General features: G+C 47.4%; 1 protein-coding gene across 6 annotated transcripts in view; it reads right to left on the reverse strand.

Moving 5' to 3' along the window:
* The window catches only part of LOC144791764 (disintegrin and metalloproteinase domain-containing protein 28-like), a 3516669-nt gene that overhangs the window by 1641545 nt on the left and 1851870 nt on the right, over positions 1-23254 (reverse strand). For all 6 annotated transcript variants that reach the window (XM_078666532.1, XM_078666533.1, XM_078666531.1 and 3 more), the window contains one exon: positions 9379-9509. In XM_078666532.1, coding sequence (XP_078522658.1) covers positions 9379-9509 — 131 coding nt within the window. The remainder of the gene's footprint in view (positions 1-9378; positions 9510-23254) is intronic.

Below are 23254 nucleotides of genomic sequence, written 5' to 3' on the forward strand. Positions count from 1 at the left end.
TGGTCGTATGGTCGACCAGCGGTGACCCGAACCCCGGAACCGGATCCAGCGGGGGCCTGCGGCGCCGGGACCGAAGTCGCCGCCAGGGCCGAAGCACCCGGCCCGCATGGACTCCCAGTCAGGGCCGCGGGGCCCGGAGGCGCTCCCGCCGGACCCGACGGAGGAGAGAGGGACCTCATGACCATGAGGAAGGCCTCGATCTCCTCCGGCGTTGCGTTCAGCCTAGGGACCAGTGGGTATGGAGCTGGCCGTGGTGCCTGCGGCTCCGACAGAGCCGCGGAGGTGGTGTCGCCCGAACCCCCGGCCGCATCGCGCAAGCGTCGGGGGGAGTCAGAAGAGCGATGTCGTCTCTTCGACTTCTTGTGCCTCTTACCTGAGGACTTGGAGCCCGACGAATGGTGACAACTCACCGAGCTTTGATGACTGTGGCCCCGCGGCCGGTCCCTCGACCCCCTCCTGGACCGGGACCTAGAGCAGCGCGGGGCCGACTGCCGGAGCGCGAGGCGTTTACGGGACCGCTCCCGCCTAGCCTTCGACGTCAAGGCCCGGCAGTCGGGGCACAACCGGTCGTCGTGGTCGGCCCCAAGGCAATAAAGGCACCAGCGGTGGGGATCGGTAACCGACATCAGTCGGTTGCAGTCGGTACAGGGCTTGAACCCGGGCATCCCTACCGGCACCAAGAGTCTGGTAAGAAACTTTATTGCGTGATTTAAAAAACCTTTGCAAGTTACAAAATATTAAAATGTACGTGTTAAAAGAAAGTGGAAGTTCGAGTCATTGTAGTAAAAAGTACCCCCCCTTTTTTTTGTCCTCGAGTAGACCAGCCTGGGTGCCCAGCCCCTTTAGTCAGTTGGTATGATGACTGTAACAGGTTGGCCTTTTCTGGGTAGCTGCAGGCTGGACTTGCCAAATTAGTATTCTGATGAAGGATCATATTCTTGGGTCCCCTCCCTTAGTTTTTTTACAGCTCGATCCATAAGCCTTACTAAAGCACAGTTTAATTTGGTGTTCCATGGGTCAAAGCATGCCAAAACTGCGGCTCTGCATGATCTGACCTCGTTGATGTGTCAGAGTTTCCTTAAGAGGGGCCGTCTTTCCTTCAACAGGTTATATGTATTATGTCTTCCTTAGGTTTCCACAAAGTCGACGGTATTCCTGGCCGTGATCTCTTTTCCATTTAGGCAGGTGACACGACAAGTTGATACCTCCCATTCTCAATTTTAAAAAACGTAATTTGGTGCGTGCGGTAAATGGGAGGGTTAGGTACCTCTGAGGTGTCAGCTGGACGTATGATAGCAGGGTCATCCAGCCGTGGCTTCTTTTTGCCTTGTCTTCCAATGAGGAGAGTTTTTTTACACTTCTTTTGGCTAGCCTTTTAAATTCATTGTGGCTTACTTGAAGGTTCCAAACTTCATTCAAGCCTAAAGTTTTTAGAGCTCTTTCCCAATATTCATGCCCTGCACACCATAGTTTTGTGTTAAGGCAAAGCCATAGGTGTTGCGCTAGGCTGCCTTCCTTCGACGACCTCAATTTGTGACAGCACATTAAGAAACTCATAGATCTGGCAAGTGATTGGTTACAGATGCCCAGTTCCAGCCTAATTTAGGCTGGTGACGTTTGTGTAGGTAACTTGAACACTGTTCTGTAGATTTTTGCAATAATTTTGCCTAATTGGCCACTGTCCAATCCTTTTAAGACCTCACTTCCGTAAGTTAATGTAGGAATGACTTTTGCCTGTGCTGCTGCCTGCAGTGTTGGAGCGAATGTTGGGACGTGTAACTTCTTGTGAATAGAACTAATTGCAAAAGCTAGTGCTGCACCCTTCTTTTTTTGTTCTTCTAAGTGAGTTTTGTATCTTCCGTTGTTGTTGAAAATCACACCTAGATACTTGTGGCAGTTGGATTCTGCAATGCTTTTACGATTTAGGACCCAAGCCGGCTTCTTTGCCCTTCCTGGACGTACCGCCAACATTTTTGTTTACTTGTTATTTATCAGGAGCTCGTTCTTATTTGAGTATTTGGAGGTAGCGTCCATGAGTCTTTGCAGGCCAATCTTTGTTTTACTTAGAAGAACCACGTCGTTGGCGTAAAGAAGATTTGACAGCAGGAAACCAGCTTCTTTGGGAGCATGAGAGTTTACCTTGTTTAAGGCTTCAGGAAAGTCTGATAGGAATAAGTTAAAAAGTATGGGTGCCAGGACGCATCCTTGTTTAAGACCTTTTGTCGTCAGGCTTGGGCATGACAGTCTAGAGCCGTCCCCGATCTTGATTCTGACCCATGTCCCCTGATGCAGGAGCTGTATGGCTCTTAAAAGGCCATTTGGGATGTTCAATCAAGAAAGCTTCTGCCAGAGCTTGGCCCTGTTGATGTTGTCAAAGGTGGCTTTGTAGTCTATGAATCCCATATAGAGCGAGCAAGTACTGATCTCCGCCTGATCTATCAAGCAGGAGAGAGTCATAAGATTGACTGAGGTACCAGTGTTGCTTGTAAAACCGGTTTGATTCGGAGGAATTACGGAATGGTCGTCAGCCCATGCCCGGAGTGAGTTGAGCAATATCCCGGCAAAATACTTTGCTTCATTGTCGATAAGGGCAATTAGGCGTTAATTCCCAGGAGATTTTTTGTCCCCACCTTTGAAGATTGGTGCAAGAATCGATCCCTGCCAAGAGGGCGGCTCCATCCTTCCGACCCTTTTTGATCTGATTTTCAATTTGGTCCTTCTGGACAGTTCTATGTTCGATACCGCTTTGATGGATTAAGCTCTCTGTTAGTTTTTCAATTGTTTGACCTACGTTGGAAGATTCGTCCATTGTGAGTGTTTTAAAATTTCGATCTAAGGGCCAAAATGCCGCTTTTTGAGCATTGCTGCCTTCTTCGCTGGTGTTCTGATGAGAAATATTGTCTTGATGGTCATTGAAATGAATGTACAGAAAAGCAACCCACTCAGGCTCCAGTATATTTGACGACGCAACTTTCCGGGCACGCCCACCTAGGCTATTGATGGTACACCAGAACCTCGCGGAATAATTCATTTTTATGTCTTGGTGTAATCTGGTCCAGAAGCAGTTCCAGTGAGCTCTACGTTGTTCTCTTTTTACCATCTTCAGGTGGCTGCGGGCCTCTCTCAGTTTTGTTATTGTTGGAGGGTCCATTGGGTTTGTTTTTTGTTCCCACCATATCCGGTTCAAAGTTCTTTTTGCGGTTTGTATCACGGGATTCCAAGAGGTCGGCTGTTGTGCCCCGTTCGGATTTGCATACGTTGTTGGTTTTGCGTGTCTGTCTGTCAGTTTAGTTGCAAATGTTGTCCAGTTGACAATTTGGTCGTCAGTAGACCTACTGGTACTCTCAAAGATTTGTTTTGCCTCTATTGCTACTTGTTGTAATTTACTTACAGAGCACTTGATTAGTTTTAGATTGATCGTGTAGCTGTCAGATATCAGTGCCCTTTCTTCTTCGTGTTGCAATATTTCTTGGGGACTATGATCGCTCTCTGTTCTATTTCCAAGTATAAAACCTGATATTTGGTGCATGAGGGAGAGGCTGACAAAGGTGTAGTCAATTAGGGAAGCACCATTTTTCGATAGATATGAGAGGCAGGGTGGCTTGTCTGGAAGAAAGCCCCCATTGAGGGCTCTAAGTCCCAGGTTTTCAAGATTGCCTTGAAAGGAGCGTCCCTTCAAGTCTTCCTTGTGCCATCCTGGAAGCTCCTGCGGTGGTATGACCCAAATGCTTTCATGTGATTTAGTTACCTCGTTTTTCTGTAAGTCAGACATTAGCCACATGTTAAAGTCACCAGATAGTATTATTTCTACATTCGGGGATCCAGATTTCGTTCTTAATACTGTCGCTATCACCTCTTCTGAGAAGGATTGCCTCAACACTGAATTTGGCCGAACATAGGCGTTCATTAAAGTAATAGACCTGCGCTGGCCTCTGTTTGTGATGAAGGAGATTCCCACGGACTGGAGGAAGTGTGATGAGCTCACTAACTCCCATGAAGCAATTGCGTTATTTATTGATATGTATATTGCTAGGCCGTCACTGCCTCTTCCCAAAGATTTCAGTTTCTGGGCTGGAATGTGATGAGTTTTGAACTTTTCTATTTGATGCGGCTCCAAAAGTCATGTCTCTTGTAGTAGTAATATCTCAAATGATCGAAAATAAGAGATTATTGCTTTGTCCTCCAGTTTATTTGTTAGCCTGTTGATGTTCCAGGAGAAAATCCTTAAAGGACACGTGTTATTGCCCTTTTCACTGTTGTGCTGTAAGCGTAGAAGCCGAGTTGAGTTTAAGGAGCCCGCCAGCCATGACCATGTTCCGACCTCTTCCCGATCCCTATTAAGTGTGATCCGGTCATCCCTTACTTTTCTTGCTTTAGGGTCAAAAGTGGGAGTTTTGTTGCAAGCACTCCTCAGGACTGAATATACTGCTCTTTTTCAGCACGTGTATGCTCAGTGCCTCGACTTGCCTGCAGAACATGTGGGTAGCCTGATTCCCTTCCGGGTAGAATGAGTATGCCCCACTGCTTGAAGGTGTCTGTGTGCCCTAAGATGTTATCCATTGCCTCTTTCGAGCTTCAAGTGACCTTTGTGGTTTCGTTTATTTGGCCCTGGCCCAGTGCGATAAATTCTATCGATGTGTTGTCTTGTGAGGTTATAACATTTGACAGGCCTATTGCTTCTATCAATTTTATGATATTCCCGCGATTTAGTATATCGCAGCTACCTTTAGACTTATACTCAGGGTAGAACAGCGTGAAGGTTGGATCACCACTAGAAGGGGCCATAACCGGCCTTGAATTTGGCTCTAATCTTTGAGCACAAAGCGTTTGGTCTAATTCTGTCAAAGACCTAATGAATGTTCGTTTATTGCTATGTGAATCGATGTATTAGGTGCCTCGTTCCTTGCACTGAGGCACTTTTGATTTTTGCCGCGGGCTATTTGTACTTCGGCTCCTTTGTCTCTCGCCGGTGTTGTAACATTGCCCGGGTGATATTGAACTGTGCTGCTGGTATGAGCCTGGTTCGATGAGTTGGTGGTGCCGAGCGGATTGATGAACCGGCTGGAACTTTGACCCTCTGCATTCTGCAGAGGCGTTGGGTCAGAAAGAGCCATGTGAGTGATTGTAGTTGGCTCCGTTTTCCCCCTGTATGCCCGGTTGGCATTCGGTGCCCCTGCTACATCCTTTTCAGTTGCCGGTAGCGGAGTGCTAATCTTCTTTTGTTTGCTGCTTTCCAGCAAGGTTAGTTGGTCCTCTGATTGTATTTTTGGCTCATCTGTTCTTTTTGAATCGTAACACTCTATAACTGCTGGTCGTCTGAAGGTGTTAAACATCGGGTAGAGGCTCAGATCTTGTTTGCGCCTACCCATCTTGTTGCGGCCTTTTCGCTTCCTTTGTCTTTTCCCCTTAGCTGCCTGATCTTCCAAGTCTTGTTCGGTTGCGGATGGTAGAGTGGGACTTTACTCTGCCGGCAGTTGGGTATTTTTGTTGTTCACTCGTTGAACTGCCGGTAGCCGATGAGTCCTGGTTTAAAGACAGGTCGTTTTCTTCTGCCCCTCGTACCCCTGAGTTTGCTACCACTTTAGCTTTGTTACCATGACTTGAGTCGCCGTCTCTATCATTTTCAGGGAAAGACTTTGTGTTTGTAATTTCTTTTAGGTCTACCAATAGTTTTTCCATCATCAGTGGAAGCGTGCTCAGTTTCTTGACTATTGGTGTGCAATCACATCCTTGTTGAGGGCGGTCTGCTGCCGCTTGGGCCCGTCTAATCAAACTATTCAGATTTGTGATCTTGTCCTCTATTTTGACTACATACACAGCCAGTGTGTTCAGGCGGCTGATTTGTATGTCCATTTTGTTGGCTTGAAAGTCATTGCATCAGCTGACCTTTGTAGAATGTCCAAGGTTGTGGCCCATGCCTTCTCTTGCGTGAAATCCTCCTTTTTCTCCTCCATTGGTGAAGATGATAGCCGAGGGTGGCCAGGGATGTCATTGCCGTATGAAAACAGCATTTTTTCAAATTTCTTTGACTCTAGATTGGAAAGATCTTTCTCAACTGCATGGGCTTCCTCTGTGGATATCGTGGGCGCAGACCCTCTTGGGGCGTGTTGTACCCGATGGGCAGATTCTATTTGTTCGTCCCCCAAAGGAGGAGAGTGCTCTCGAAATACAAATGGTGTAAGGGCTGGGGTATCTTCTTCCTCCTCCTTCATTTTAGTTGGGCTGTCCTTTTTGGCAGGATTTGCTGATTGTCCATTTTGATTGCACAAAGTGTTCAGGGTAGCATCATGAGGGACAGAGTTAGTCACTGTAGGATCGCTCGTTGTCACTCTATTAGATTCTGTTAAGGGATCCATGTTGTTAAAGATATAATTTGGTCTAGCGGCAGGAGTGGCTATAAAGTCACACCTGTGCTCTAAATGAGTTGAAGTGGGCTTTGCGTTTGGGCTTCCCAGAGTCGTAGCTGCGGAAACCCCTAAATTACTCTGCATGGAGGGGTTTCGGGCTCCGCCCACCTGAGTTTGAGTTGACTCTTTAAACTTGCTAGTGACTAACATTTGGTTGCTTTGGGATTTGCCTATCTCATTGTTAACGCCTGAGCTTCCCTTGCTGATATTCACTATGGGGCTCAAGGGAATGGGTAGACCCACAATTTTCATGTTGCTTGAAAAGGCGGCTGCCCAGCATCTTCTAGGAAAGAAAATGTTGTTGTTATTTTTGGTGGGTTGCAGAATGAATTTCGGTCCGGTACATGCTGGCTGTGGTGTTTTCTAAGTCGCTTGGCGACAGGTTTAGTATCTGGTCAGTGTCCACGATTGACGTCTCGAGTTTGCCTCTCCGTTTCTTTCTCTTTTGTGGGGCTGTTGACCTCAACTTGCCTGGTCTCATCTCAGTGGAACAAGATGACCAGGTAACAGAAAGGCAAAAAGGAGTGAAGAGTGTGTTTAGAGAGAATGAAATCAAGTTGAATGAAATTGAGATGAAAATCGCAGCTCCTTGCTTAACCCAGATTCGCCCAGCACCTTTGAGATGACCACTCTCTCTTTCTCTTATTCTTTTTCTTTTTCACTTGACCTGTTGTAGTGTCTTTGGTAGTCACTTTCACTTTCCTCTTTCCTCTGGTGCTGTGCTGCTGTCGCCCCCTTGTGCGCTTCCTTTCGCCTCCTTATCTCCCTGTGCCCACTTGAGAGTGAGGTACTGGGGTCTAGGGTTTAGGCTTGGACCAGCACGGACCGACATGACGTAAAAAAGGACCCAGCCACACCCGCTTGTTCCTCCTCCTCCTATTTCTACATGGAGGGGGCTTTCCGTGGGCTTTCCGTAGGTCAATGGTAGTTGGCTGATCGTGGTCCCTCAAATCCCTCGCCCCCCCTCCTCTCCCGTACCCTCTACTGCTCCTGCAGAGGGAGGGTGTGTAGATAAGCGGCCGACACTGAAGCTGTCAGTCCCCCGCTCTCGTATACAAGTCCCGGGGGCTTGCAGCCGCTTACCACTGCTTTCACAACGGAGCAGAAGCAGTCCCAGTCCCCCGCTCATCCTCGCTCCCCGCCACTCACCGGCGCTCGCGGCTGTGGGCCGCTTCAGGAGGGCGATAGTGATGGCGGTAGGCTCGGTGGGCTCGGCGGCTCAAAGAGGATGTTGATAAGTGCAGACAGAGGCAGCACACCACATGCAACACGCCGCTGCAGCCGCTGCAACCTTCTTCGCTCCTCGCTCCACAGCTCCTCGCAAGACACGGACTGGACTGGGAACTTCCTGATTTGTAATAATAATCAATAGTCGTAAAGACTTGAGAAGTGATCAAAAGGGATCGAAAAAGTTTAGTCAAAAAGTGACTACGGTACTGCTTTCTCCGGACCTGCGCTTGCTGGTGCGGAAAAAAGAAGAACTGACGTCAGCGCACGAGGGCGGCGTCTAAGTACTCCGACGACATCATCCCAGCGCCAATGACGCCGACGACGGACGCGGAGCCGCAGACGATGCCTACCGACGCGCAGAGGTACTGCTATCCAAAACTTTCTGGATCCAGCCTGACGCCTGGGGATATTCTAAGGTAAGGAATCTAACTAACGTGTTTCTTTCAGATTTTAAACTTAAGCAGCATTTTAATTCCCGAGGAATACAGACCTGTAGGCAAGCACTGATAAGATGTCTACATTCAGATGACATATCACTGAACTCAGCTTTTGCAGAGTTTTTATTAACAATAAGAATGGATTTACACCAGCAAGATGAATTTGAGATGTAATATAGGATGTATATATTAGGTTATTTTTATTATGAAGTCTGAACTATTAAGTGTTGCTATAGTTAGCTACAAGGATGATTGGTTTATCTATTAATGTTTGTTTTAATTAATTTTGTTATCCAGACTTTTATCAATAATATACTTATTACTATAAGAATTATTGTCACTATATTGTGAGATTTTAATTAATCAAACAATAAAAAAATAACATTGACATTTCTGCTAAATAAAGAGGTTGCATTTGTGGAGTGAGCAGTGTGTAATTTGTAAAAACATAAATGCAGAGCCCCAAACGTTTTCTTAGGGTTCTATTTCTGAATGTCAATGTTGCCATAACCTTTTTCTTTACCCACTCTACACTTGCTTGTTCTTACTGCTTTTTTGTGTACACTCATAATGTGCTTAAATGTACTCATAATATACCTGCTAAACATATGTGTGAGGTCTTAAGATCTGATGTCACTTCTTGTGATGTCACTTCTTGTAAAGCCATGGCTATGATACCACTTTCTCTAATGCCACTTCGTGATGCCACATGCAACGTCATGCGCCATGATGTCATGGACCCAGATGTCACGTGCCGTGATGTCACCTGCATGCTGCCTAACTTGGTCAGTCCCCTCACTTCTTTTTTTGGGACTTATGCCCTGCTTCTTCCCCAGAAGCTACACTGCACGGCCAAGCAGCAAGCGAGTGTCCCGAATAATTTGTTATGAAGTGCTTTTGACAAATTCTTCATTTTCTCTAAAGGATCCACCCAGGTGGCTGATGTTTTCGTTTCTGTTATCTTTATAGTCAGCTAACAGCAGAATGATAATGGGGAAATGCTAAAACAGCGGTGTAGAACTGGGTGTTAAACAGCCCCACACCCATCAATCCTTGACGCTGCCAATTTTATATCTCTCGACACAGTGTTCACCATTATTCGTAACAAATGTAATTTGTGTTAAACCGGTTTACATTTAGAAGCATGCATGTTATTCAACGTTTCTCTGTGAGCACAATCTACCAGATCGATCGTACATTTTACATAGTTTAAAATAAATGGCGACCAAATAAAGTAGCAGTACACATAATAGTATCACATGATCAAGAAACGGTTTGCATGTTAAATTATATTAGCATCTAACCTCAGTGTAGCTGCCATGATGCAACTGTCGTCCGGGCATTTGCAAGAAGCAGTATCATGTTCCATTCCAAAGGTATGCCCCATCTCGTGTGCTACTGTGGCTGCCATTGTAATGATATCTCTGGTGTGATCCTGCAAAAAGAGAATTAAACTCAGCTATAAACAAGAGCTTTTGCAAACTCAAAGCATTCAGAGAAATCGAAAGATTATGAAACCCAAACCTATACAGTTAACACTAACAGAATGTTCTTCGCTAATCCATATACCTCGTCCAAAACATACATTTTAGGATTATCTAAGATTTCTGAAATACATACTGGAGAAAAATTTGATATTTGTGCAGTACCAGGATGCAAATCTTACGTTTTTATTATCAGCAACTTTGCACTTCAACAAGTTAAGCAAAATGATATGTAAAAAAGGGGATGACAGCTTGAAAAGGGGGGGCTCTTGGCCCCCCCGCCCGCATGGCGGCACGGCGACCGTCTCCCCCTACAAGCTTCTCGGTGGTGGGGCGTGTCCCTCCGGGCGCACCTCACCACCGATTGGATGGCTCCCTCCCTGGCCCGGATGTCATTGTAGGACTTCCGGGTCAGGGGGGCGGGCCACAGGAGGGGCCCGGTGGGGGGCGTAGCCACCCCCCCCTCGGGCCCCTTAGGGATAAAGAGGCAGTGAGCGCCCGGGAGACCCTCTTGTTCCCTGGACGCTCCCCCACAGCCTGTCGTGCCCCGTGCTCGGGGGCTTCTTGTTTACTTTGTCCTTTTTTTTTATTTTAGGCTTTTCGTTGGCAGGTGTGCAGCGGCGGTCCCCCGAGCTCGGTGCAGGCTTCCTTGGTGGTGTGCAGCGGCGGTTGCCCGGCGATCTTCTGGTTCGGGGCGTCGGAGCCACGTGGAGCGTCGCGTACTCTACTTTCCGGCGGTGGGGAATGTCCTAGCGGAACGAGGTATTTCTTGGCGGGTGCGGGTAGGCGGGAAACAGCGCAGCCGGAGTGTATCCTGCAATTGGGCCCGTATCACGCTGAACACCCGCCTTCTCCGCTCACACAGGCAGTGTAACTGAGTTTGTTCCGTCTTCCCCGCATTGCAGCGCGCTACGAAATTGGCAGGCTGTTTTCAAGGGAATTGAAGTAGGTTGCGAAGCAGGGTCGACCAGGGCAGGACTTGGATGGGAGACCAGGGGAAAGGTTGCCTTTAATTGCTGAATTAGAGAAACCTAATATTTTGGGACTGATTGATGTTGATGCTTCTCTTCTGAATTCAGTGGGGGTTAAAGACTGCTTAAACTTAATTGCCACGTGTAGGAATTACATTGGGGTCCAATCCTTACTGGGGGGCTACACTGTGCCAAGGTCTCTGGGGGTCTGTAGGGGGGCGAAATTAAGCATAAATAAATTGTTTTGCCTATTACAAACACTCTCCTGCCCAGCAGGGGTGTGAGCACACGCTCAAGGGTAATTTTATGGTTCAGGTGTTTGTGTAGCGGCGTGAGTGTGCCATTCCTAGAGATTAATACTTTTTCTATTGCAGGCAATTTAATACAGTATCTTGGTATCTTGAGTGAGCCCAGAGGAGTGAACGGCGGACGTGGTCACGAACTCAATACCGGCTGGGGAAGCGCGCAGGATTTGATCGGTAAGAGGAGAGCGGGGGGCTAGCATTTCATCGCTCCTGGTAGCCGCCGGGTGGGTCTACACTAGGTTTACTCAGCCCTGACATAGCCGGATAAGCCGGTGGTGTTGCGGTTGCAGTTGCATGGTGCTTAAAGCCCCCTGGACATCCTCCATCTGGTGAAGGTACAAAGCACACGTACGCTCAATTGTGACACTAGGAGTGTAGGGAGCAGTTTTTTAACATGCCAGGGCCAAGGGGTGGTAAAGGAGGGTCCAGGATGGAGGTTATGATGCGGGCCATGATGCGGGAAATGAGCGACATTGACAAACGGTTGGGAAAGGTTGATGAATTGGAGGCCCGTATCAATGAGAGGTTTGCTGATTCCCCTGGCCCATCGGGTAGGCCTGTTCGCCAGAGGGCGGCCCCCTTGCCAAGGGGGGATTTTGCTACCCCGCCTAAGAGGTCTAAGGCCAAGAAGCCCAGGTACACTGCCCCCGCCCCTGAGCCGGTAGTCCCGGTACCTATTACACCTGTACCTGCGGTCCCGGCCCCTCTTACACCTATGCCTGTGGTTCCAGCTCCCGCGGCACCGGCTCCAGCCATCCCGCCGGCGCTCCCACCTGCGGGGCCTGCCCCCTCATCCGTGGTACCGATCCCAGTCACGGGCCTGCCGCCACCGGCCGCCCCCTTGCCTATTACACCTGTGCCGCCGGCCATGCCCCCAGTGGCGCCTGCAGTCCCAGCAGGTAATCTAGACTCAGTTCCTCCAGAATTGGTATCTAGGATAGCGGACTTGCTGCCGTGGCTGCAAAAGGGGGGTGTGTGCTTTGCCTCATCTGATCATGTGGCAGAAGCGGAAAAGTTGGTAGAGAAGATCAAGGCTGCAACGGCGGCGGACAGTAGTGCGGTGCCCTCAGCTTCTTCCCTTACAGGTTCCAGTCCCGCCCAGCCGAATGGTGATAGTGTTCTACCGGCACAAGTGCCCGTAAATGGTAAGGAAGTGTCGCTGCCTCTCTTGGGGGACGGCCTAGTGCCATCCAGGAGTGAAAACTTGGGGCAACATGTGTCCCAGGCAGTGAAGGAGTTGATTTGGGCGGGAAAATATGTATACATATTCTCTTTGTTGCTAGACAATAGGGAAATGGAGCAGGCCAAGGTACTGAAGGAATGGATGCATCCAAGTGAATGGAGGGCACAGTGCTCCAGGTTCAGAGTAGATGAGACTTTGAAGAATTGGATCAGGGCCTTTTCTGTCCTTTCGGCTATCACGGCAGAACGCCCCCCAAATGTGCAGTAACAATGGCTTGCTACCAGAGCAGGATTGTGGGGTGGAGCGACCAATACACTGGGGATGCGTGGAAGGAGTATGATGTGAATTTCAGGAAGGCCAAGGAATTTGACGCATCACTGGCGTGGGACAAGGTGGATTCTATGTCATGGCACAAGCAGTTCTCAGGTGACACAGCCCCATCTCATGCCACCAGTGCAGTCAGGGTGTTCTCCGCCAGGCCCCAACAGCCCTTTCGGTCAACCCAGGGGAATGAGGTCCCGGGGAAGAATAGGGGGGGGGGGGTCAGAAAGGAGAGGGGTATGCTGAGATTTTAATAAGCGCACCTGCACAAGGGCCCAGGGCACCTGTAGATTTAGGCATGCATGTGCAGTCTGTGGTCACCCGTCCCACCCCGAGACAACTTGCAGGTCCAAGCAAGGCAACCATGGTCATAGGGGAAGGGGGAAGCCAGAATAACTCAGATGAGTCGGGCCCCCCCACACCAATAGATGTGTTAGCATTGATCCCATGGTTGAATAGATACCCTGACCACGCAGCGGCCACCCTACTTCAGGAGGGGTTTTCACAAGGTTTTAGGATCCCGGCAGTGGGTTACACAGGTAGCGCTAATTGCAGGAACCAATTGTCAGTAAAACAAAGTCCAACGGTAGTGTCCGCTAAGATTACCAAGGAATTGTCCCTAGGCAGGATAGCTGGCCCCTTCCAGGAGGTGCCTGTCCCTAATTTTGTGTGTTCACCGCTTGGAGTAGTACCCAAAAAAGAGAAAGGTGAATTTAGATTGATCCACAACCTATCCGCGCCTAGAGGAGCATCCTTGAACGATGCGATTGATGAAGGGATTTGTAGTGTAAAGTATGCCTCATTTGATCAGGCGGTTGTCTTATTGCGTGCCCTGGGACCATGGGCATTGATGGCTAAATCTGACATAGAATCCGCTTTCCGTCTCCTCCCGGTGCACCCGATGGATCACCACCTTTTAGGTTTCACTTTCGAGGGCAAGTTTTACATGGACAAATGCATGCCCATGGGCTGTTCCATATCATGTGCCTATTTTGAGACATTTAGCTCATTTCTAGAATGGGTCATGAGACAGGCGACGGGCCACCAACAGATCATGCATTACTTGGATGATTTCCTGTTCTTAGGCGCGGCAGACTCTCAGGAGTGTGCTTGGGCACTGCAGGAATTTTGCGTGCTCATGCGGGCTTTTGGGGTTCCGCTGGCGCCGGGGAAGACGGTTGGCCCGGCTACTTGCTTGGAATTCCTGGGCATTAAAATTGACTCAGTGCAGGGATGCTTCAGGTTGCCCAAGGACAAAGTGTCTAGGTTTAGGGCAGCTCTGCGTCAATGCCTATGTAATAGCAAGGTTTCCTTGCAGCAGCTGCAGGAAGTGGTGGGGCAACTGAACTTTGCACTGCGGGTCATCCCAATGGCGCGCCCATTCTCACGCTCTATTGCCCAGGCTATGAAAGGACTACGGGAGAAGCACCACCCCACTAGGCTGTCAGCTGAGGTTCGCCAATATATATATATTTGAATGGCATTTCTGGAGGACTTTAATGGCAGGGTAGTGTGGTCAGGTCCTCCTGCTACATCAGCAGAGTTGGGTTTATGGACAGACGCTGCTGGTAGTGTGGGCTTTGGCGCCATTCTAGGGAGCAAGTGGGTCGCCCAACGGTGGCCGGAGGAATGGAGAACATGGGGCTTGACCACCAACATTGGCTTCCTGGAACTTTTCCCAGTGTGGGTGGCATTGAAGGTCTGGCCAGAACATCTATGTAACCAATCAGTGGTGTTCTGGTCGGATAACATGACAGTGGTCGAATGCATAAACCAACAGGGAGCACGCTGTCCGTTCATATTGCGCCTGATTAAGGAGATTGTGCTTCAGTGCTTAAAATGGAATGTACTCTTCAGAGCCAAACATGTCCCAGGCATCCTCAACAATGCAGCTGACTCCCTTTCTCGCTTTAAAATGCAGGTTTTCAGGGAACGTCTTCCTGCAGCAGACCCCTCGCCAGCACACTTCCCGGGAGTACTCTGGCAGATTGGTGCCCCAGATTACAGGACCTCGTGGTTGCTAGCCTAGCCCCCAGGACCAAGACAGCTTACGAAGGGGCGTTTTTGTCTTACCGCGCTTTCTTGGGGCAGGATTGGGAGGTTAGGTGGGCACATGAGGATAGCTTTGCGGCCTATTTAGAATGGATGCACAGGGAAGGGAGATCAGTGGCAGCCGCAAGCAGACATAGGGCGGTGGTCTCCTTCTTTGCGCAGGGTAAGGGCATGCGAGATCCCACCAATAATTTTATGGTGCGCAAGGCTATGAGGGGATGGCGCCGGTTGCAGGGCCACACTGCGGATACGAGAAGGCCCATAGGATTGGCGCGGCTGGCAGCCTTATTGCTGGCATTGCATGAGGTTTGTAGCTCAGACTGGGAGATACATCTGTTCAAAAAGCCGCCTTTTCCCTTGCTTTCTATGGGGCTCTAACAATTGGTGAATTGGTGGCAGGGTCAAAAGGGGATAAGTTGGGCGGCCTACAACTGACTAGTGTTAGGATCAGAGAGGATACTATGTGGGTGACAATTCAGAGGTCAAAAACTGACCAGGAATCTCGGGGTCACACCATAGTGCTCCACCGGGCCTGGACCAACCCCTGCTGCCCGGTTTCTCATGTGGAGGTTTTCCACAGGCAACAGGAGGGCACGGCGGGGGGTGCACTGTTGTGTCATGCCGATGGGACACCATTGACTAGGTACCAGTTTAGGCGGGTCCTGGAACTGACGGTGAGACAGGCAGGTTTGGATCCCAAGGAATTTAGCACTCACTCCTTTAGGATAGGGGCTGCAACTGAAGCAGCGCTAGGTGGTCTCTCGGCTGAGAGTGTGAAGAAAATTGGGAGATGGTCATCTGATTGTTATAAACGATATGTACGGATTGACATGTTATGACAGGATGATTCTCACGCTTGGTATATTTTCTGGTTCTTGCAGTTTCTCAAACCTGTGACGCAGGGGAGGAACTCACCGCCGGGCGTCAAGGATCTACACCGTCACAGCACAAGCAGCATGCAGGACGCAGGACAATGAGGATTTGGATTGTGGGCCACTCTTATGTGAGGCGGGCTAAACATGTTTTTCTTTCAGGAGACCGTAAGAGGAGGGCGGCGCTGAAGGGGTTGGACATCTCATTCTTCGGGAGAGGGGGTCTGTGCCTCGGTCAGTTTAGGAACTTCTTCCAGGGACTCCTAGCTCAGCAGCCCGACTCCCCGTCAGTGGTGATACTTCACCTAGGGGAGAATGACCTGGCCAAACTGGGGAGGCGCATCCTCATAGAGGAGATCATCTCCACTGCGGGGTGGGTGGCCAGGACTTGCCCGGGTTGCACAGTAGTATGGTTTCAACGTATCCCTCGGTGGCAGTGGCGAGGGGGGGGACTTGGTCAGGGCATTGAATCACTCGGTAAAGAGGATCAACACACAGTTGGACAAACTATTTCGAGCCCCCCGGTTGCAGACGATTCCACATGGGTGTATCTGGGGCGAACAATTCTACCTGGGGGATGGGGTGCACTTGACGGAAGCAGGGAACGTCCTGTGGTCTAATAATGTCTGGGCCTGGTTGGAGGGATTCGCTAGGTGAGCACCCTCTAGGGTAGGTCAAGAAGGGGGGAGGCCAGATCGTCGGTTAACAATGCTGGCCTGTGGCGGTAAGGTCATGACCGGTGAGCAGCTAATTTTAAGGTCTGAGGGGGTGGGCATCATCCCATTGTGGTGTTGGGTTCAATCAGGCCTACATACTTTGCTAAACTCTCGAACACCTTAGTATAGAAGTTGGCACGGACACTGGAAAATGCAAAAGACAGGTTTATTAAGACCCCATGGGGTGGTGGTACATTCTTACAGCACCCTTCGGCAATGCAAGAAGTAGCACACCGAGTATCGGTGCACGACCTCTTTTAAACAGTTTAATAGCAATAAAAAAGATAGGCGTTTACAAGTTTACACATTTTAGGTACATATAAGGTCATTTTTGGAACACAGCCAGCATGTGGGAGGAGTCCAGTAGTACTGGTCAGTTTGGGATAACATTCCTAAAGAATGACCAGTTGATGTATAATGCGCATGTGCGCTTGACCAGTACTAAAAATAGCTTGTTGCTGGGCAAAGTAGACGACCAAGGGTATCGAGAAAGGACAAAAGGGCATGCTGACCACGAGGCAGCGTGTTCATACAAATGGAAGCCAAAGGATTCAAAATGGCCCCCGTATATTTTAGTCAAGTTAAGAGAAAAGATCATATAGCTGAGCTAAACGCTAATTCAGGAACTGCCAAAATACGACAGACGGCCCTTTTAGCGTTTAGCAAAAGCTACCTCATAACTGAAGTAATCAGGGTATTCATCATCAATATTGATGGCCATTATCTTCATCATTTCATCATTAATTAGTTTCTCTTGCTTAATAATAGCTCGTTTGGACGGAATACAAGCTGTGATACATACAGAGCATAAGGTAGGACCACATTGAATACATAGACACAGGGAAAACAGTACTCCGATAATAATACATAGAATAGTTAATAGCTTCCAACCCCATGTACTAAGTAGAGTCCAGAACCAACTAGAAAAGGTCCATGTTCCATTCTCTGGGTGAATCTCAGCAGCTATTTTATGCAGCTTAGTAATAGCATCATACACGGAAGGTGAATTATCTGGCACGTACACACAGCAACTACTACCGATAATGCGGCATGCACCTCCACGATCAGCTAGTATCACGTCTAGAACCATCCTATTCTGGAGCGTTACAATTCTAGTAATCTGCAATTCTTCAGTTATGTTTCCCAAAGCAGAGGCAGTTTCATTAGCAACTGCTTCCACAACACGTGTAAGTCGTCTTATCTTTCTACTGTTTAATGCAGCTCCTACAAATGAAAATAATCCTAAATTGAAATCTACATATTGCTGTAAAGAGGTATCGGTCTGGTCTACTCCATCGATATCTAATGTTCTTTTAACCCTATTTAGTACAAAATCATGATACAATACATAATCATTATGATACATAGGTGGGGCAATGAATACAGGCGGTAATACAAAAGATATGTAACAAGCTCCTAACCATCCAATTGGAAGACGATGATATCCCTTATTTCCACAAATAAAATATGTATTACGTGATGCTACGAATTAAATTCCATTTGGTGTATCAAATGTAAGCGTGATATTACATTCGCTGCGGCCTACAGGGATTGTACCTTTATTTCGAATACAAAGATCTGCTTTCGTATCAATAACAGTTATCACATGAGAGGTCGATACATTTATGAATCTTTGATTTGTAAAAATACGAGGTATAGATACATTGTCCGGACGGTATTCTTCCCATTCAAATTTAGTTCCTTCAGCTTGTGGATAGCCATCTTTGTCATTGAAGCATATTTTATTTAACCGAAAAAGTAGTCCACCTTTCGTTGGCCATCGTAAAGTGAAAAGAAGAGTGTACCAAGCATTGCAGGAACCATTATGAGAAAACGGGAGAGGAATGAATGGAGTTCCTCCCCTTTTCTGATGTCCAGGCAACATTCCACATACCCAACAATTGGACATGTTGGTCATGTTATGAGTGTGATGCAAAATCTGAATGAAACTGTTATTCAAATAAGTCTGTCTATGTCTCTCTTCATGATAAGGCAAAGTAAAATGGAAATGCTCAGATGGGCTTGGAGTGGTAGGCAGTAAATGTTCTCGTGCAGGAAACAATTGTTCTATAGTCCAAGCTATTACTGCTATTACCACTATAGTCAAAGCAAACAGTACAGCACCAAAGATTCTCCCCTTTCTTGTCGGAGGAGGTGCCATAGTTCACGAAACAAAATTCTTCAGAAGCAAAACTAAAAAATTAAAAGGTAGTTCTGGACTGAGGCTGCCGTTGGTTTTTTCTCCGAGATTCAAGACGGGTGACGCTACACTGGACAGAACTGATCCCCCCCCCTTGATATTCCCGGCTTCCGTTTCACAAACCTCAGAATGGTAACTAACCAGTTTCAAAAATGCTAGAAAAATTATTTCCTAGGACGTAGATTGTACTTCACTCCATCAGAAACAGTGTGGTCCGAGAAGGCTCCCTCCAGTTCGTTAACAGCTGGGCTTTTTTCTGCATCCAGAATATCTCTGTAGTCAGATAACACCACAGGGCTCACCAGGTCCGGAGAGACACGTCGGCAGTGCGTCGAATGTATCCACCGTTTCTTGTTTGTGACGCGCACAGCCGTCCGTGTTGCTAGCAGCACTTGTTCTGGGCCACGCCACCTCGGTTCCAGGCTGCTTGTTCTCTCAAATACCTTAATCATAACATGGTCACCAGGACGGAGATCGTGAGCCTCTCCAGTGGAGTTATCGGGAAGCGCTTCTCGAACCTGTTGATGAATAGAAAGTAAATCATTTGTTAATCGTGCCAAATAATCGTTCATCATTATACAAGGCACATCATGTATCAAACGAGGCTTAGGAACTCCCCAAATATTCATCGGCCTTCCAAACACCACTTCATAGGGTGTGAGGCCAGATCGGGAATGTGGCACTGATCGAATAGACAGCAATGCCAAAGGCAAAGCGTCCGGCCATTTCAAAGATGTGGATGCCACGATCTTTGCTAGCTTCAGCTTCAGAGTTGCATTATACCTTTCTACCAAACCTGCTGACTGTGGGTGAAAGACAGCATGGAATATTTGCTTGATTCCCAATCCTTTCAGGACGTACTCCACTACTTTCCCAATGAAATGAGGACCATTATCATTCCACATAAACTTACAAACACCATAGCGCGGGAAGTACTCTTTGAGTAACACCTTAGCTGTTGTCAATGCTGTATTATCTTTCGTGGGGTAAGCCTCAATCCATTTGCTGAAGGCACACACCACCACTAAGATATACTTGAGGTTATTACAGCGTTCCAGCTGGATGTAATCCATTTGCAGTACTTCGAATGGTGCAGTAGGTGGAACAAACCCTCCTTTGGGAGTATAAGTCCCTTGTCCAGGATTGTGCTGTAAACATATCAGACAGGTCTGAACCACTCTCTTGGCCGTACTAGCAATCTCATGATTTTCCCAAACCCGTGTAAGCAATTTAGTAATTGCAAGAGCTCCAACATGTGCCAGCCCATGTGTCATTTGAACCATTGTTTGTAAATAGGCCGTAGGTAATTTCCATCTTTCCATATCTTTACTACGCCAACAACCACCCTCATCATCCAGCACTCCTTCAGTGGCCCATCTCACAAGTTCTGCTTCAGATGCTGATCTCTGTATGTCTAATATTTCTTCTCTAGCATCGTGCCATCGCTTAGCTTGTGATTTCACCACATACATGGGAGAGTTATTTTGTAGCATAGCAGTCTCTCTCGCAATGCGATCTGCAAAAGCATTTCCTTGTCCTATTTTATCTGTCACCTTTTTGTGTGCACTGCATTTCACTATCGCTACCTTCTCTGGACATAATAGTGCATTCAGGAGATCATGTACCAATTCTCCATGCATGATATGCACTCCATGTGAAGTCAAGAACCCTCGTTCTTTCCAGAGTAGGCCAAAATCATGCACTACTCCAAAAGCGTAGCGACTATCCGTGTAGATGTTCACACATAGTCCAGCACTTAACTCACATGCTTTCGTTAAGGCTATCAATTCTGCTGCTTGGGCCGATTTCTGGGGTATTCGTGCTGTTTCTACCACTGTTTTAAGTGTCGTGATCGTATAGGCTGCAGAAGTTGTTCCATCTGGTAATTTCACACATGATCCATCAACCCACAGTTCCCCATCTACATCTGGAAATGGTGTATCCTGTAAATCGATACGACCCTTTGTCTGTTCCTCAGTCAGAAAAACACAGTCATGTTGTTCTTCCTTCTGGGTCTCAGCAACAGGATAGGGCAATAAAGTAGCGGGGTTCAGTGTAGCACATCATCTTAGTGTGATATGTGGCGCCAACAACGTCAGCTCATATCCTGTTAGGCGTGCACTAGTTAGATGCTGTGTTTTCGTTTGATTCAACAAAGCATCTACCGCATGGGGGACTAACACCAACAATTTGTGTGACAAAACTATCCCCTCACTTTGCCGTATAGCTACTGCTGTCGCTGCAACTGCTCGAAAACATCCAGGCAATCTTCGAGCCACAGGGTCGAGTACCGCCGAGAAGTATGCACAGGGTCTCTGTTTGTCTCCGTGCATCTGCACTAAGACTGATAATGCGCACCCATCTTTCTCATGTACGTACAATGTAAAAATCTTCATGTAATCTGGTGTACCTAACACTGGTGCAGAACAAAGAGCTTGCCTCAATTGCTCAAAAGCATTCTGACATTCATCTGTCCATTCAATGGGAATCGGTGTATCTTTGGACAACAATGCTAGCAATGGTTTAGCAATGTGATAAAATCCCAATATCCATTGCCTACAAAAAGACGTCAGACCTATGAAGGCACGAACATCTTTCTGAGTACGGGGGACTGGTGTGTCTAAAACTGCTTGAATTCGGTCTGGTGTTAATGCACGGCCCTCCTTAGACAAAAGATGACCGAGGTAGGTCACCTTAGGTCTACAGTATTGTAACTTTTTCTTTGATACCTTATGATTGTTTTTAGCAAGGAAGGAAAGCAAAGAAAAAGTACTCTCCTCACATTGTTCCTGTGTGTCTGCTGCGAGTAAAATGTCATCCACGTACTGAATAAGAGCCACCCCAGCCTGTAATTCAAAAGAATCAAGCTGTCTTTTTAAAGCCTGACTATAAATGCTAGGACTTTCTGTATAACCTTGAGGAACTCAACAGAATCTATACGATTTGTTATTTAATGTAAAACCAAAAAGATATCGACTGTCAGGATGTACAGGAATCGAGAAAAATGCATTTTTTAAGTCGATAACTGTAAAAGTAGTTGCAGTCGGTGGAACCAACGTAAACAACGTGGTGATGTCAGATACCACCGGGTACTGAGGCACTACTATCTTGTTAATTTCCCTCAAATCGATAATAAAACGATAAACCTTAGTATCTGTATCTCTCTTAAGAATCGGAAGAATTGGGCTGTTACAAACATTATAGGGAACTTCCTCAACCACCCCTGCCGTAATCAAATCATTTACAATGTGTATCAATGCAATTTCGCCCTCCCTAGATATCTTGTATTGTGGGACACGGGGCAGAGATACGCCCTCCTTTACAGTAATACGCACTGGAGGAATAATCATCTGTCCTACATCAGTATCAGAAGTGGCCCACAACGTTTTTGGCAGGGAGGCTAATACTCCCGATTCTTGGAGAAGACACACTCGCTCAATTTCTGGTTAATTTTCATTTAACACGACCCGTACTCCTTCCGGAGCACAACGAATAGTAGCTCGAAAATGTTTTAACATATCGAGCCCCATAATGTTATCTGGTGTGTTTGGGGACAGCAAAAATGGACATGGGGCAGCAAATTTATCAACATAAAATGTAACAGGTTGAGACAATGGGCTAGAAGTAGGTGTTCCATCGAACCCTATAGCTGTAATTACCTCGCCAGACAGGGGAGCCCTTGGAACCAAGTGTTTGGACAAAGCGCTATGAGTAGCTCCTGTATCTACCAGAAACTGATCAGTAGAACCCAAGACATGTGCTTCTATATATGGACCCCTTTGATCAACTGGTACTTCAACCGATTCCACACCCCATCCTACGCAACCCTATGCATGACGCTCGTCACGTGACTCAAGCGAGTCACCCTCATTTATCTGGTATTGATTTCGTCGATCGAACGTGTTATAATCTGTCTGTCCACGACCCCTCACTTCACTCCTTCCACGGTCATTCACTCCACCTCTCGATCCCCCATATTTATTCCTAGACCTTCCACTTCCTCGACCACGCTGACTACGCTGTTCTCTCAGCACCGGACAATCTGAAACCCAGTGTCCAAACTGTTTGCAGTATGCACACTGATCCTCAGAGATGTCGGAACGGGGAGGAGGCGCATTATTATACGATCCTCGTCTACCCCTATCATTCCCCCTCGTAGCCTGGACCTGAGCCAACATTACCTTCGTCTTCAAATCCTTCACTTTCTTATCACTACTTTCCTTTGCCTCCAATTCCTGTCGTTCATAGTATTGAGCCATAGTCAATAAAGAAGCAGGGGTTGCCGTGGTCCATGAACTTTCACTCGCCTTTAATCGTTTTGCAATCTCCGGTAGGAGATTAGCCACATACTTATCAACAAATAAATGCCTGCCTGTATCTTCTGTTAATGATTGGTCACTGTAATCATGAAACGCTTCCTCAAAACGAGAAAAGAAATCAGAGACCGATTCATCTATCTTCTGTTTACAAGAGGCCAACATGGTCCAATCAATTTTCTTAGTGGGAACAAGCGTTTTTAATTTGTTTAGTATAGCCCCTGGGAGTTCCAATATTAATTGACAAGGCTTACATGCTGGTTCCCTGTCTAAATCAGCTTGAGCTATATCCTTCCAACTTGCCCCAAGAACCGTTTGGTCATCAAACTTACGAATCGCTCTCCACATATCAGGAGGCAATATCAGCCCAAAAAACAGATCAATATCAACTAGTGTCATAATACACGAAGAAATTGCACTTTCAACACTTTCATAGAAAGCCGCTGGATTTTTACGGGGATCAGGCAGAGCATTCTTAAGCGCCATAACATCTGCTCTATTCCAAGGCGTATAAACCCAATTATATATAAAATAACCCTTCGCGTCTTTAGACGTTTTATCGTCATCTGTGCCATCCCCTTTATGAGGGACATACAAAGGCGCAGCTTCCCGCATAGGTCTAACATTAATCGCGGCGTTCTTATCTGTTCCAAAGATAGAGCATTCTTTGGATATTTCCGTCGATCCAGACGTAGGTGAACCCGATGTCTTTTCCAACTCCCGTAGCCGCGACGCCTCATTCCGTAGCTGAACCAAACGC

This window comes from Lissotriton helveticus, chromosome 11 (genome assembly GCF_964261635.1).
Source record: "Lissotriton helveticus chromosome 11, aLisHel1.1, whole genome shotgun sequence".
Taxonomy (NCBI): Eukaryota; Metazoa; Chordata; class Amphibia; order Caudata; family Salamandridae; genus Lissotriton; species Lissotriton helveticus.